The following is a 13986-nucleotide window of genomic DNA, read 5'->3' on the forward strand; positions in this document are numbered from 1 at the left end:
AAATATTGCTGCTACAGCTGCTTAGTCCTGCATAGAATTGCACTACAAAGGAGTGTTGCTCCTACAAACTGCTGCTGGAGTTATCTTTATTAGCATTTAGAGCTACTGTCAAAGGCACTTTGCTGGGTTACTGCCTCAGATATAGTCTACCACAAGCTGTTGTGTAACAGGGACATACCTTTTTCTCATCTGAAGATTGTGAAATAAAGTTAAATTCAGCAGAAAAGACCACAGTTTGGGTGTTAAATGTGAGCTCTTTCAGTCTGCTTTCCTTAAGCTCATTTTCTGGTATAAAACAATGAGTCAGCCCACTTTGGCTAACTAAGTTAAATCTAGGAGATTCATTATGTGTTTATATCGTCATTAGGATGTTTATGAAAAGGTCTGACAAACTCTATACCAGTTTTAGATGTTCCACATACTTTTCACAGGTCTTTTGTTGCAGCATCATCTGGTGATGCTTGTCTCACACAACCTTTGTTTTCTTTGTATCACAAGGCACATTAAAAATGCTAGAAAAGCATGTTGAAGATAAATAAAAGGAGTCAGTTTGTTGTATTGAGATCTACTATGGCACCATGGCTACTGTACCATGTAAAACAGGCAGCTTGTCCAATACTTACTCTTGCAAACAGATAAACACACATACCTGTTCCTTCCCATTTTTTCATGGTCCTTAACGACCACATGCAGATCCGCTGTAGAGTCTAAGGGCACTCCTTTCAAGTCCCATTCAAAGCCCTGAGTATAACGGAAAAGGTCAGGAGAGGAAGCATAAGTGAGAGATAAATGTGGCTGTCATATAATTTCATTAGGTTGTCAAGCTCCAGATGAATCTCTAACATGACTGTTATCATTAAGCTTTATGGTATCCCATAAATGAGGATTTCTATGTTGTTTTGTCTTGGTGGTCTTTATCCATAGAGAAGTTTGGTTAATTCATTTTTCAAGCAGAATTCCCAGCACTATTGCTACCATTTTATAAATGAGATAATACAGTACGTCTGTCCCAACCTCGTTCCAGACAGGGTTGACATTGTTCTTGATGACTTTGGTCTTCTTCTTAGTCCCTGCAAGAACAAACAATGGGGAAAGCATTGTGTCATTGCAGATCACACTGAACAACCATTTCATAACCATTAAAACGCCCTTTAGGTCTACCTATATTATGATCATTACTACAGGTTTCAGACGATGCAGCCCAAAGAATAGGTGTGAGATCCTCTCACAGTATCAACAATACATGCAAAAACCCTGCAGCTGTTTATGGCATCATCGATGCTGCATGGAATAAGGCATGATGGGTCAGATTGTTCCACATATAATAGAAGGAAACAGATTTCTTAAAATGGGAGGAGAAGGAAAGCTGTGTATTGACTTCCTGTCCACAAAGGAAGTGGCGTTGCTGGTAACTATAAACAGATCTAAGATTGATGCTATGCTGAAGTGCCTTCTGAACGAATGAAATGCTGGGCATACATGGATATTAAAATAGATATCTGAATATTAAAATGGATTGTAAACAATAATTAGGACGCCAGCCCACCTGGTGGTCTTATAGAGGTTATTTTATACCAACTGGCCGTAAATTAAAACTATGAGATGTTCTGTCCAAAAACAGGAAAACAATGCATACCTCCCATTCATGACAAGTGCTATGCTTCCATAGGTTGTCTGTTTATATATCTGCTCAGTGATCTTCGCTTGGATAGATTATAATGCCCACAGCAGTTACATAAACCACAATAACTCCCTTGGCAGAACTAACTTCCTTGTAAACACACACCTACGTCAAAAGAGCTGCAAAACATACTGACTCTCATGTCATTCAGTCACAGACAGTATGTCAAGCTTTAAAACAGTTCAGGAAAGGGCTGTTTGCTTCCTGTTTGGACAATTAAAGGCAAGGGATATTAAAATAACTTATCTGGAAGACATTCATTACCAGGCATTTTTCAGAAGCTAATCTACACTAGCCAGTGGCGGTCTAATATAGCTACTTACAATCTTGAGCTACTGGGTCAACAGCTAAAGGAGAAAAACTGACAGAGAAACAACAAAAAAGGCCAAACATTTTGCCTGAAATTGTACAAATGCTGAATTTTGATGGAAATAACACCCCACAAAGTTTGGTGGGAATATTTTGACTAATACTGTGGACCACTTATGACATTTGTATGGGTTATGGAGAAAAAATAGCCATAATTCATTTTACATGACTGTTTTCCATCCTCTCTTTTTCCCCTAGAACTAAACAGGCTATTTTTGTTACTGTGCCTTTATGACCTCTGCTCTGATTGGTTGACCTGTATTGTGTAAATGGACACTACTAAACTGCTGTAAGTGGAATATATATGTAAATGGCAATGCTTTTCATGATATCACAAAAATATTGAGAATATACTACAGAGAGAAAATGGACTAGTTTTAAAACAGGTGACTTCTTTAAGTTGAATTCCATTAAGATGGAACAAACTGTCAGAAACACTCAGATACTCCATCCTGTTTCTCCACTTTAACATAGTTTAGAAATGTTCTGCTATTTTTCTTGTCATTCCTTCAATGCTACTTCTCTTTCACTCTCTCTCTCCTGCTCCCCCCTCTCCCTCTCAGAGCTTACTCACAGTTCCCTCTGTGCAGGATCATTTGTGTCTCTAATGTCTATAAATGGAGATGGTATTCAACACCATGAGGGAGGAAGCACTTGCCTGCTTTAAGATTAACATCCCTCCCTCACACTCTCACAGACACAACATGGAACCTCTTTTGTTTTGAGTGCAGCTATCACATTAACAACAGTTCTGTGTCAGCAAAAGAACATTTCAAATCAGGAAAACAGCAATTCAGTGCTGAGTGAAACTACAGTGTTACCAGCACTTTAATTACAGTTCCTGCCAGGCAGGGCTTAACATACACAGATACAAACGAAGGCCAAATAATCCACATGTCTGATTTTCCTTCAATTGTTCTGTGTTTATAGAGTGCTTTTGGGTATGTTTTAGAATAAAATGAGGTGGCATAAGTCACACGGACTCAAAACTTTCAGATTTTTTCAAGAATAAAAATGAACATAAAATACTGATTGTTATTTAACTTTAATCACTAGGCATTTATTCAATTCCCAATCAAAAAAGGCCATTAGGTAACATTGGTTGCAGTTTCTGCTTCTCACAATCCCAAGTAATTCAAACACATTCAGTGATGTTGAGGTCTGGACTCAGTGGTGGTCAGGGCATTATTCTGAGAATGCAAGCAGCTTCTTTATTTAATGTGCAAAATGTATTTTTGGGACATTAAATAGGACATTCATTGTTGTGTTTTCAGCTTAATATTTCGAGATGTTTCAGTTGGAGACAGTTCACAGATGTTGCAGGTTCCTCACTAATATTTTCGGCCACAGTTTGTCAAAGCATTCCCAAGCCCATGTGTTGATATCCATCATAGAAGCTTGACAGTTTATAATGTCCTAACGTCTGTCGGGTCGAAGGTCATGGGCATTCAGTTGTGGATTCCAGTCTATGCATGGAGATTTTCTAAGTCTATTAATCACATACACTGTAGAGGGTGAAATACTAAAATCCTTGCAAACGCCCGCTGAGGAATGTTATTCTTAAACTGTTGTATTTTTGCTGAAAATTGTCAAGTTGTGAAACTTTATTCCATTTCTAGTCTTAAACTGCCCCATCCCAAGCTTTTTGAAACCTGTTGCAGGCGTCAATTTCAGAATAAGCACGTATTTACAAAAAAACACTGAAGCTGATATGATGAAACATCTTATTTTTGTACTATTTTTGTACTATTTTTGTTTAAACACAGGTCAAAGTAGATTTACAAATCACTGCTATCTGTTTTCATTTGCGTTTTACCTACTGTCGCAGCTTATTGGAACTGGATTTGTTTAGCAATATGCGATGATTTGGAACAGATTGTATTGCAAAATAATCATTTGAAATTGAAACTGAAGCAGTTTTTAAGCCAACACTTTTTAAAATAATATACACCAAAAACATGTATCCACGTTTGCAGAATGAAGTATTTTAGCATATCTCGTATACATTAAACTGTGTGCCACAACATAAGAGTAAGAGCTTGATCTCAAAGCAACTTTTCAATTACGTAATTCAGAGTCAAGTGGCCCAGACAGAGATCAACAAAGTGGGCAGTGAACTCAGGAACTGCACTGTTGTTTTCAGCACCCTTAAACAGCAATCACATTCATATCTCAACACATTATATCAACAGTATAAACTGCAAACTCACAGAGCAGGGTGTTAGAGATTTTGTGAGTCAAGGACATAAATCCCTCAGATTCTTTTATATAATCTGCTGTATTTACAAAAAGAGTGGTTGGTGCTATGGTAACCCCCTCCTACACTCAAACATACATGTCCGTATGCGCCAGTTTGGGACAGGAAAAATGGAGACAATGAAAGGAACTGCCAGTCATCTCATAGTGCAGTCTCAAAGTGACTAACTACAGTCTGCTTTATTCATTGATTCCATAAAGAGACATTCCTCTCTTTAGTTATACTATCTGCTCTTATCACATTATTTCTACAGCTGTGGTCACCAACCCTCCTCTACTAGTTTAGTTCTAACCTGCATCTGACACGCTGACCCCTCCCCTTACTTAACACTAATGCATCTGATCCAGCCACTCTGCAGGAAGGATAGATCTCAGGAAACATGCTTGAGCCCATTACTGTGCATATATGATTGCCATTTATCACAATACACTCTTAAAAATGAGGCTGGCACTTACGAATCCAGGAAATAACCTTCAGGTGGAAATGAAATTTTATGCTATGAATACGTTCTTTAGACCAGTGGTTCTCAAAGCAGTTCTCAGGATTTCTCAGATGGTCCACATTTTTTCTCTATCCCAATGCTCAAAACAGGGATACAGCAAAAATGGGGAGTATCTGCCCTCAGGATCAGTTTGACAACCAGTGCATTAGATTTTAAAGGTTCTTCACACTCTTCACACGCTACAAAGAACTCTGAATATACTTTTCAGAAAAGACTTTCTTACTCCATTTCTGACGGACGAAATAACTTGTTAAAATAAACCCCAGCCTTTCTAAAAAGGCACCAGGATTATATAACATCTCAGCTGGATTCCCTGAACCACAGATCCATGGCGACTTTAGTAGTTAGCGGAACATTCTCCAAGACTGCCTTTTACCCAGGAAGCTGTGTTACCTCTGAAGGTGATGCTGGCCAGAGGGTCGCTGTGCCGCTCTCCTTTCTCCACATTCCTCAGGTTAGTAGCTCTTTGGAGCACGCACCTCAACATGCTGCCACGTATCGTACTACTCAACTATCTAACAAACTCACAGAACCTCCACACATGACAAAAAAAGGATGAGAAGAGATGAAGAAGAACGTCCCCCCCACAGTGAGGTGTCTGAGTACTTGTGCAGTATGTTCCTCTCACTGTGGACATACAGAATGTAAATCCTTTCCAAATTCTAGCTTCGGAGTCCAAAAACAGGACAGCTTTCAGTGCCTCCAACACAAACAGGGACAAAGTCATGTAGAGACAGACTCACTGTGGACCAAACCCCCCAAATCCACTGACCCAGCCCATAAGTCTAGAGGAAGTCTAATCATTTCCTGCTGCCTTGTCCTCTTTCCCTCTCCCATGTTCTGGATGGGAAAAGTTATGGAACTATCTGGATAGTAAAAATGAAGTAGTTGATTCAGTTTGGCTACACATTTCAATTCAGTAAAATTAAGCAGAATCAGCAGATACAGTTGCATCAATCAAAAATACAACTGAAATGAATGTAAAATTAACCTTCGTTCATTAGAGTGGAAGTCCACGTTGAATGACTATAATCCAATGAGCAATTCCGTTTGTCTGTCATGCTACTAAAATATATTTTATGCTTTACACAATAGGTTTGAAAAGATCTGAACAATGCGCTGTGGCAATTCATTAATAACTGTATTTCACTCTTAGGGTTGTTCATGTGCCAGGCTGTTTAGGGCAGAATGGCTTTTCTGATAAGGAGCACCACCTACTGCTACAAGAGAAAAGCACCATCTCACTTTAAACATCACTGAGCATTTAACAAAACCTGGGACAAAATCTGGCTTTATCCAGTGCTCATGTGGCACCATGTTACTTCACAAAATGCAACCGGCATCTAATTTTAGGCATTTCAACAGGGCCTGGCCTGGGCATTCAGGGTTATTGTTATAATATTTTCAATAAATGATTAAAAATAGCTCATTTTTCATACTTTTCACTGGCTGTAATATTACACTCAGGGGTTTTATTTCATAGTTGTACTATGTTAACTTTTAGGTTTTCTATTGCTGTGTGATAACTACTGAGCCTGCGTTTTATGGAGTCAAATTAGGGTCTTTAATGGTGACGAGAAAAAAAATATATCGCAAATATAAGATTAGCATTTTGCATTTTACGTTCCTATTTTGTTTTTGCAATACTTTCCCTCTTTTGCGTTTCTTTCTTTTCTTTGCGTTTCACATTTTATGTTGCTGCTTTTTTTTTGCAATACTTTCTCCCTTTTGCGTTTCTTTCTTTTGTTTGCGCGTCTCGCGTTTTACGTTCCTCATTTTTTTTTGCGCTTCTCTCTTTTCTTTGCTCCGGTTTTACCCTGTGTGGGGGCGGGGAAAGAGGCGTGGCCAAGAGCGAAAGGCGTGCCGTGAACGTTCCGCGTAATCAGTTGGAGCCACCGTCACACAGCGCGGCAATTCGGTTTACTTATCATGGCAGACGGTCGCCCAGCTGGACCACAGCTATATACACTGATATATATACAGGTATATACAAGCTGAGGGAACTACTGAGGACAAGAAAGTGGTAAATCTGCACGTTCTGGTGTCTCCTTCTGCATCACACACACACACTTGAACACAGTAAAGGCTTCATGACCATCTAATTAGTTCGGGTGCTGACAAAACACCAACATGTGCAAGACAGGAGTACTCCAGGACCAGGATTGGGAACCACTGGCCTGATTCAGTAGACCAGTAGTTTTCAGCTCCAATCCTTTACCACACAGGGTAAAACTGGAGCAAAGAAAAGAGAGAAGCGCAAAAAAAAATGAGGAACGTAAAACGCGAGACGCGCAAACAAAAGAAAGAAACGCAAAAGGGAGAAAGTATTGCAAAAACAAAACAGGAACGTAAAATGCAAAATGCTAATCTTATATTTGCGATATATTTTTTTTCTCGTCACCATTAAAGTCCCTAATTTGACTCCATAGCGTTTCACTTGGTTCAGGAAATTTGCAGCTTGTAATGGCTTGATTTGTTGATGATAAGATGATGTCATCTTCCTCAGTGTGTGTGGACAATCTCAGTTATACACAGGACAAATTCCTTGTGCTATTGATAGCAGACTTGCCATAGCAGCCAGTGCTCAAACCTAACAACAGAATGCACTGGAAAGCACGGCCACTACACTGGCACTTAACAATGCTAACAACAACACAACAACAAAGCTGCCTGTGTGAGCACTTCACAGGGGTTGTCATGTGGGCACCTTCCTTCATCACTGGCCATTTTCATCCATACTAATGCCCCATAGATTTGGGTGATGATGAAAAGGCCAAACGTCAAAAACTCATAACTAAATGTTTTTCAAGTAGAGCTTTTAGAGAGATTTTGCAAAGTCCAATGAACTTAATAGATGTTTTTTCAAGAAAATCCATATATGAACAGGAGGGCAAGCTCAGTTGGTATGGAATGACCCTGTTTTAATATTTCTACTACACTGAACCTGTCAAGTACGTAACAGAGCAATGTGTTACAGTCTGTTAAATCACTACTTGAAGTACCATTTCATTTATCATTTAAAAAAACAGCCCAGTGTTGTATGCAAAAAAATGTTTACTCAATATTTTGTGGCCAAATCAGGCTGCAGAGACAAACTCACACAGAGGGAATGTTTTGTTTTAGTGTGATCTTTTTGTCTTTAAAATATTGTTTTAAATGCAAACAGCCTAAAATAAAATTAACTTAAAAAACAATATCAATTATAAAAAATGACTCAATATAAGTACAGTTGGTTTCTTTAAGTACAACAGTAACACATGCTTTTCCTTATATCCGTAAATAAATAAGTAGACTAATGTATCTGTTCTAGAACAGTAACCTGAAAACCCTCTCCTCTTCCCACCTTTCCAATCTAGTGGTATGAATCAGTGCTTCTCCAATTTTCATTTATTGAGTCTTAGCCAACAAGAAGGCAGCCAGAATTCCCTGTGGATAAATGAAGCAAACTAACAACAATATACTCAGTATACTCACAAACAGTCTGAAACTCAGAAAGGGGTCGGTATACAGGCACTTGTGATTATCAGGACTCTTTCAAAAGAAAAACTGTTTTCTTTTGCAGAGTTTTATTGCTTATGCATATGAAATAGGGCAATGCATTCTCATCAATATATTATGAACTTGCTCATTGTTCAGTGTAAGCTTTGGACCAGTCAGCATACTGAGATGGAAGCAAATGGTTCTAAACTGCTAGTGGTGGCCCCTGTTACACTGATAATGGAGAAGAGCCGTCTGTCTTAAAGAAAATAAGCACTTGGCCCACATAGTAATTGCCACTTAGAGAATTTTACCTCATAGCAGTTTGACACTGACTCAGTAAAGAGGCCTGCTGCCCCCACTGTTTTCCATTCTTAACAACCCACTGCTCAGGCTGCCACTCATATTAAAGGAGACATATATGACTATTTTTTTTTTCATGTTAATAAACTTCACCGTGCTCTTTGAAACACATCTGTGATGAGTAGGGTGGAAAAAACGCTTTAATTCAGCTTTTGTACAGTTTGTTTTAATCTTGAAAATTTTAACTTGGATTGTTTCCTGGGCGTTGATTCTATATTCAAATGAGAAGACTTTCATTGGCCGACTGCATCAGCGCGCATAGTTCAAAAACAGCTGCACTGGACCCCAGCATCGTGAAACTGTATAGCATCACGTAGCAGAGTGGTGCTATAGCATGCATTTAAATAAGTTCAAGTTCATTTTTTACACTCTACTTGTTTAGATTTCATTTTAAAAAATCTTTCAACATTATTTATCATGCTTAAAATCAGTTTTCCTATCTTTAAACTCAATGTTTTTGAGCTGAAAGATACAATGTAAAAACATGTAGGCCAGTAACATTATCTGCACTTACAGACCATTAGCATTTGTCTGTTTATCTAAAAGACTGAGCGCCTGTCTTTTTGTAAATTTCAAGACACGTGACCTATACTTGCTTTCTATATAGCGGTCTCTGTGCGGCTTTTAATTGAATGTGATAATGACAAAATGCTAAGTTGGGCCCTGAGAAATTGAGTAAGCTGAGATTGTAGAACTGCTCTACAGTTGGAGTCACAGAGTGTCGGCAGCAGTGTACACCATGTTTCGAAATTTTGGATGTTGCAGGACGCTGGTGTGTCTTATATGTTGTCTTACATGTTAGAACCGGAGTCAGATATCACAGAGAAACTGCTACAGAGGACCAACCACCGACCAGTGTGCAGCAGGATGTTTCTGAATAATAAAAGGTTTACGTTCACAGCACTGTTTCGTTTCACCTGTAACCTGCTGACTTCGCATTAACCATCCTGCATACACTCATCACAGTCACCTAAGAAACATACACTAATCTTAGACCTCTCCTATCAGTTTTGTGTCATCAGTCTGATTAAGGTAAGAAATCTCAGTGCTCCATGTTAAAACATCACCCATGTGCACTAGATAGCCTAGTCATTGTAATATTTTAAGGAGCTTAGCCAATAACGGACATCTTCAATTGCAAAATGGGTGTTTAGATTCATCCGGGGGGCACATCATGTCACCAGGTAAATACAGAAACTAATCAGGTGTTTACCTGTCTGTACAATCTAGGGCTTGAAAACATGACTAACTAGGAAACCTGCCAGCCGCCACCACCACATTTATCCTTGTTTATGTCAAAATGATTTCTGGCGGAGATGTTGGCGAAGGCAGGGATGGATGGTGTGGTTATTCTAGCAGAGTGTTCTAGAGTGTTCAGGCTCTAGTTTCCTTGATGTACAAAAAGAAAATCCCAACAGCCTCTTGTAGTTTTACTGTCAGTCAGAGACATCTGAACATGAAAAGACAGCTGCAATAGTGAAAGTATGAAGGCTGGCTGAGTGACTTTACAAGCGACACGTGGTAAAAATGAACTAATACTTTGTCCTAACAGCAAGCGACAACAACAAAAACTGAATGTTTCCATTATAATCACTGAAGCTGTCTATATTAGCTGAGAGTGGCACAGTGCACACAGCAAGAGAAAGGCTGTTAGGGGTCTTAACATTATTGTAGAGTAAGCTTAGCTACATTACTGAATCAAGTGTCGGCTGAAAACTGTCATCCACACTCCCTTCAGCAAGTGTCATTAAAGCTTTTGTCTCCAGCTTGAGTCGGATGGCAAATACTGAGCTGTAACGTTATTCAGGCCAGGTTTCAAATAAGTCAACAAATGCTTGCTACATTTGTTCTGGATGTCACTTCAACTCCAGAAAAAGACTGCGCCGTTTTGTCTTTATCTCGTTATTTGGAATAGAATGTAGAAGGTGACCTCCCTCCTGCATCCAAAAGCTGAGCATTTGTAATTGAGCGCCATCTCCTAGTAGCTATAACGTTACTCCACTAGAGCGGTGCGGGAAGTGTGGGAGGGTCAGTAGAGTTCACAGTTCATGAATATGCAATATAAGCTTACGATCCGCTACAGTCAATTATCTATGACGTCTACGATCACACCAAATCAAGTGTGATTCCTAAACAGGGGTCAAGGGGCAGTCTACAAAATTCATTTCATTTAAAAAGAGTTCATTTAATGTGTTCTGCAGTGCCCAATACATGCTAGACTGAGGCTGAAATATGAAGACAATCACACACTTCCTACTAACATGACATTTTGAGATTGCTGGGCCTTTAAGGAGAAAAACACACCCAAAAATGAGACCACTCCCCACTTGTTTGATGCGTGTGGTTGCTAGGTTTCTATCAAGCAACTATGCAAGAGCACAACTAATACTCAACTACTACCAACTGTTATTCACTAAAGACTGTGAATTGATTGGATTGGCTTTACGCAAGCTTCGATTTGATTAGTCAGTCCTAGCTCAACTATCTCTTTTGAATGTTTGCCTTTTTTGTGTAGATCAGAAATCATTAGGAAAAACAATGGGCCTGATTCCCTAACCAAACACAGGTTTTAAAAAGATTCTGATATTCACCCACTTTTACTTAGAATTTGTTCTTAGGTCAGCACAGAACCTACATAAACCTCCCCCTCATAAATCTGACACACTTTTTTTAGGATGTTTCTCAGGAACAAGTTTAAGAAGAAACTTGAGAAGATATTGATGACCGAGGCCCAACGTTTCTAGTGTTGTTTTTTGCCTGTTAGTGTATATTAACCAACTGAAAATGTGTCGTATGCGTTAAAATTGCTTGATTCAAATACGTACACCATTTCCACTCTTACATACATAATCTATTACATCAAATATTGTTTAAAAAGCAGTAAAGACTTACAGTGTAAATGATATTGTTTGTCAATATTTGAGCAGACCTTTGCCATATTTTCTAAGGTCCACTTGGAATGTTGATGTGGTACCAAAAACAGTGATAATTAATCATTATGACCACTTTCTGACCTTTTATTATTATATAAAAAAGTTAACACATCCTCTACAGTAAATGCAAATATGGCTTTTTCTTCTATTTATTTGGTGAATTTAACATATTGGGGGGAAAAAACATGCAAGAGTGTGCTCTCTTCGGAGGATGTGTTAACTTATTAAACCAACAAACATGTAATTTGACGAGGGCTGCCCAAACTTCTGCATGTAACTATATAAAAGAGCTCTGTTCTGATTGGTGACCCTGTGTCTCATACAAGTAGGAGTCCAAACTGAAACACTCCTTATAACTTCAGCATTAATGGGTGGGACTAAACTGCTGTAGGCTGAATAGGGGTATATATGTAAATGAATTGATCATCAAAAAATAAATAAATAAATCCTCACTACAGTCACACCGGGGCAAAGAGCAATGACATTAAGGCTGTGGAGAGCAATGGTGCCCCAGACAGTCCTAAAAACTGATGACACAGCACTGCTTATAAACATACAGCCATGCTGTAGAGCACACACGCACACACAGCCACAGTGTAAGAGGACTCCCCTACATACCCCAGCCCACCACAGAGACAGAAAGAGAGAGAGAGAGAGTGAGTGGGAAATTGACTCTGCTATTCCAATAATAACTTCAGCTGCTGAAGTGTGGAGAAAAGAAAGCCAGAGGCAGAGGGCAGGGCACAATGAATGGTGGACAAGAAGAAGACAAGTAAAATGCCAGAATGGTTGCTAGGTCACCTACGTTCTCAATAAGGTTCTTTAAACTTCTTAAAGGTTCTTTATACCCACACATCCCAGCTACAAACATGATTCTTGGATAAACTTTCCATGGCAAGGTTCTTCTGGGAACCAGACATGGTTCTTCTGTGGAATCACTCCAAAGAACCGTTTTGGCACATCTATTTTTAAGGCTTTACAGCCTTACTAGTATTTGTTCTATACAGTGTCTTATTGGTTTTTTGACTGGTAAAAACAGTACAACCTATTTTTGGTGCTACATTCTAATCATTTTAAAAAGGGAACATAAAAGAACATATATGACATTTCCCATCATAGAAAAGAACTATTCTCCCAGGCAAAGAACAATTTATACATTCAAATGGTTTCTTTTAGTATTCACAGCTCTACATAGAGCCACTGCCTTTACTAAAGACCCCTAAAGGAACCTTTTTAAGGGCGCAGTCTACCTATCATCTCCAAGTTATGACTGCCTGCCCAAAACTCCCAAACCTTACCTTCATATGTGACGCAGCAGTAGGCATCTGTAATGTCTTCATCATGCGTCAGCACATTCTGGGCACAGAGGATAAACACACGCAGCATGAGGAGACTCCAGCCTTGTCCACCAAACTATTCAAACTCAGGCAAAAGACGATGAGTCTGGACACAAACTAGCCCTTTAGAATGAATCTCCAGCCTCCATAAATAGAAGTGAGAGAAGCGAGGAGCCCTGCAGTAGACTGTGTCTGGGACAGCAGTCTGCTAGAGCTGGTACTGCTGCTGTAGCTGTCCTATGGGCTGCCAGTACACTCACACACACACAGCTGGAGAGCCTGACTCACGCAGCCACACACACACACGCACACACTCTGACCGTTCAGTCAGACTGATTTTCCTTAAAGCAACAGGACACATTTACACAGCACCTGTTTATATGAAAAATAACTGTGCCATATCCTTATTGCACATCATAAAGAAAAACCCTGAACAAATAGGACCTAATTACAATCACTTTATAAAGCATATGCAGAAGTTTCAACACTCCCCATTAGGGGTGGGACTCTCTTGGCACCTCACGATTCGATTTGATTACGATTCAGAGGGCTGCGATGCGATTATAAAGCAATTATTATCAATGCATCTCTTTTTTTCCATGCAGGATCTCTTTTTTCTCACTGTGTGACGACTTGGTACTTTTAAAGTATTTGTAATGATACAATTACACATTTGTAATTGTACCTTTTAAAGTATTTGGTAGTTTCAAAGTACTTGCACTGATCTATAATGAATGTACTTCAAATATCTTTTATTAGTAAAACAAGTGAAAGTGATGTAGAACGTCTAGAAGGCTCTCATTCACTGCTTTTGTTTGGAGCACATGAGACGCTCCTGCCACTCATGTGCGATAAAATGCGCTGTAATAGTGAAATAATAATAGTGAATATGATGGATGTCCACGCAGCACATGTTACAGCCGTCCTGTGCGTTTACTTTAGTGATGTTATAACTCCGGATTTGGTCGTGTTGTAGGGGTCACTGTGTCACTGGGGTCACTGTGTCAGTAAAATATCTACGAGACGGGACGCGCGCAACACAGCGAGAAAGCCCCGTTTCTCAACGA

At 39.3% G+C, this 13986-nt stretch overlaps 1 protein-coding gene across 9 annotated transcripts in view; it reads right to left on the bottom strand.

The window, feature by feature from the left end:
- dysf (dysferlin, limb girdle muscular dystrophy 2B (autosomal recessive)) overlaps positions 1 to 13157 on the bottom strand; it is a 110565-nt gene extending 97408 nt beyond the window's left edge. For 6 of the 9 annotated variants that reach the window (XM_017709930.2, XM_037546331.1, XM_037546329.1 and 3 more), the window contains exons 1-3: positions 5203 to 5527; positions 1015 to 1070; positions 650 to 741 (exon numbers count right to left, since the gene is read on the bottom strand). In XM_017709930.2, coding sequence (XP_017565419.1) covers positions 650 to 741; positions 1015 to 1070; positions 5203 to 5296 — 242 coding nt within the window. In that variant the 5' untranslated portion in view covers positions 5297 to 5527. Of the gene's footprint in view, positions 1 to 649; positions 742 to 1014; positions 1071 to 5202; positions 5528 to 12880 lie in introns of those variants that run through there. The other 3 variants (XM_017709933.1, XM_037546330.1, XM_037546328.1) reach the window with 2 other exon arrangements.
- Positions 13158 to 13986: the final 829 nt, after the last annotated feature.

The sequence above is a fragment of the Pygocentrus nattereri genome, chromosome 2 (genome assembly GCF_015220715.1).
Source record: "Pygocentrus nattereri isolate fPygNat1 chromosome 2, fPygNat1.pri, whole genome shotgun sequence".
In the NCBI taxonomy this organism is placed as follows: Eukaryota; Metazoa; Chordata; class Actinopteri; order Characiformes; family Serrasalmidae; genus Pygocentrus; species Pygocentrus nattereri.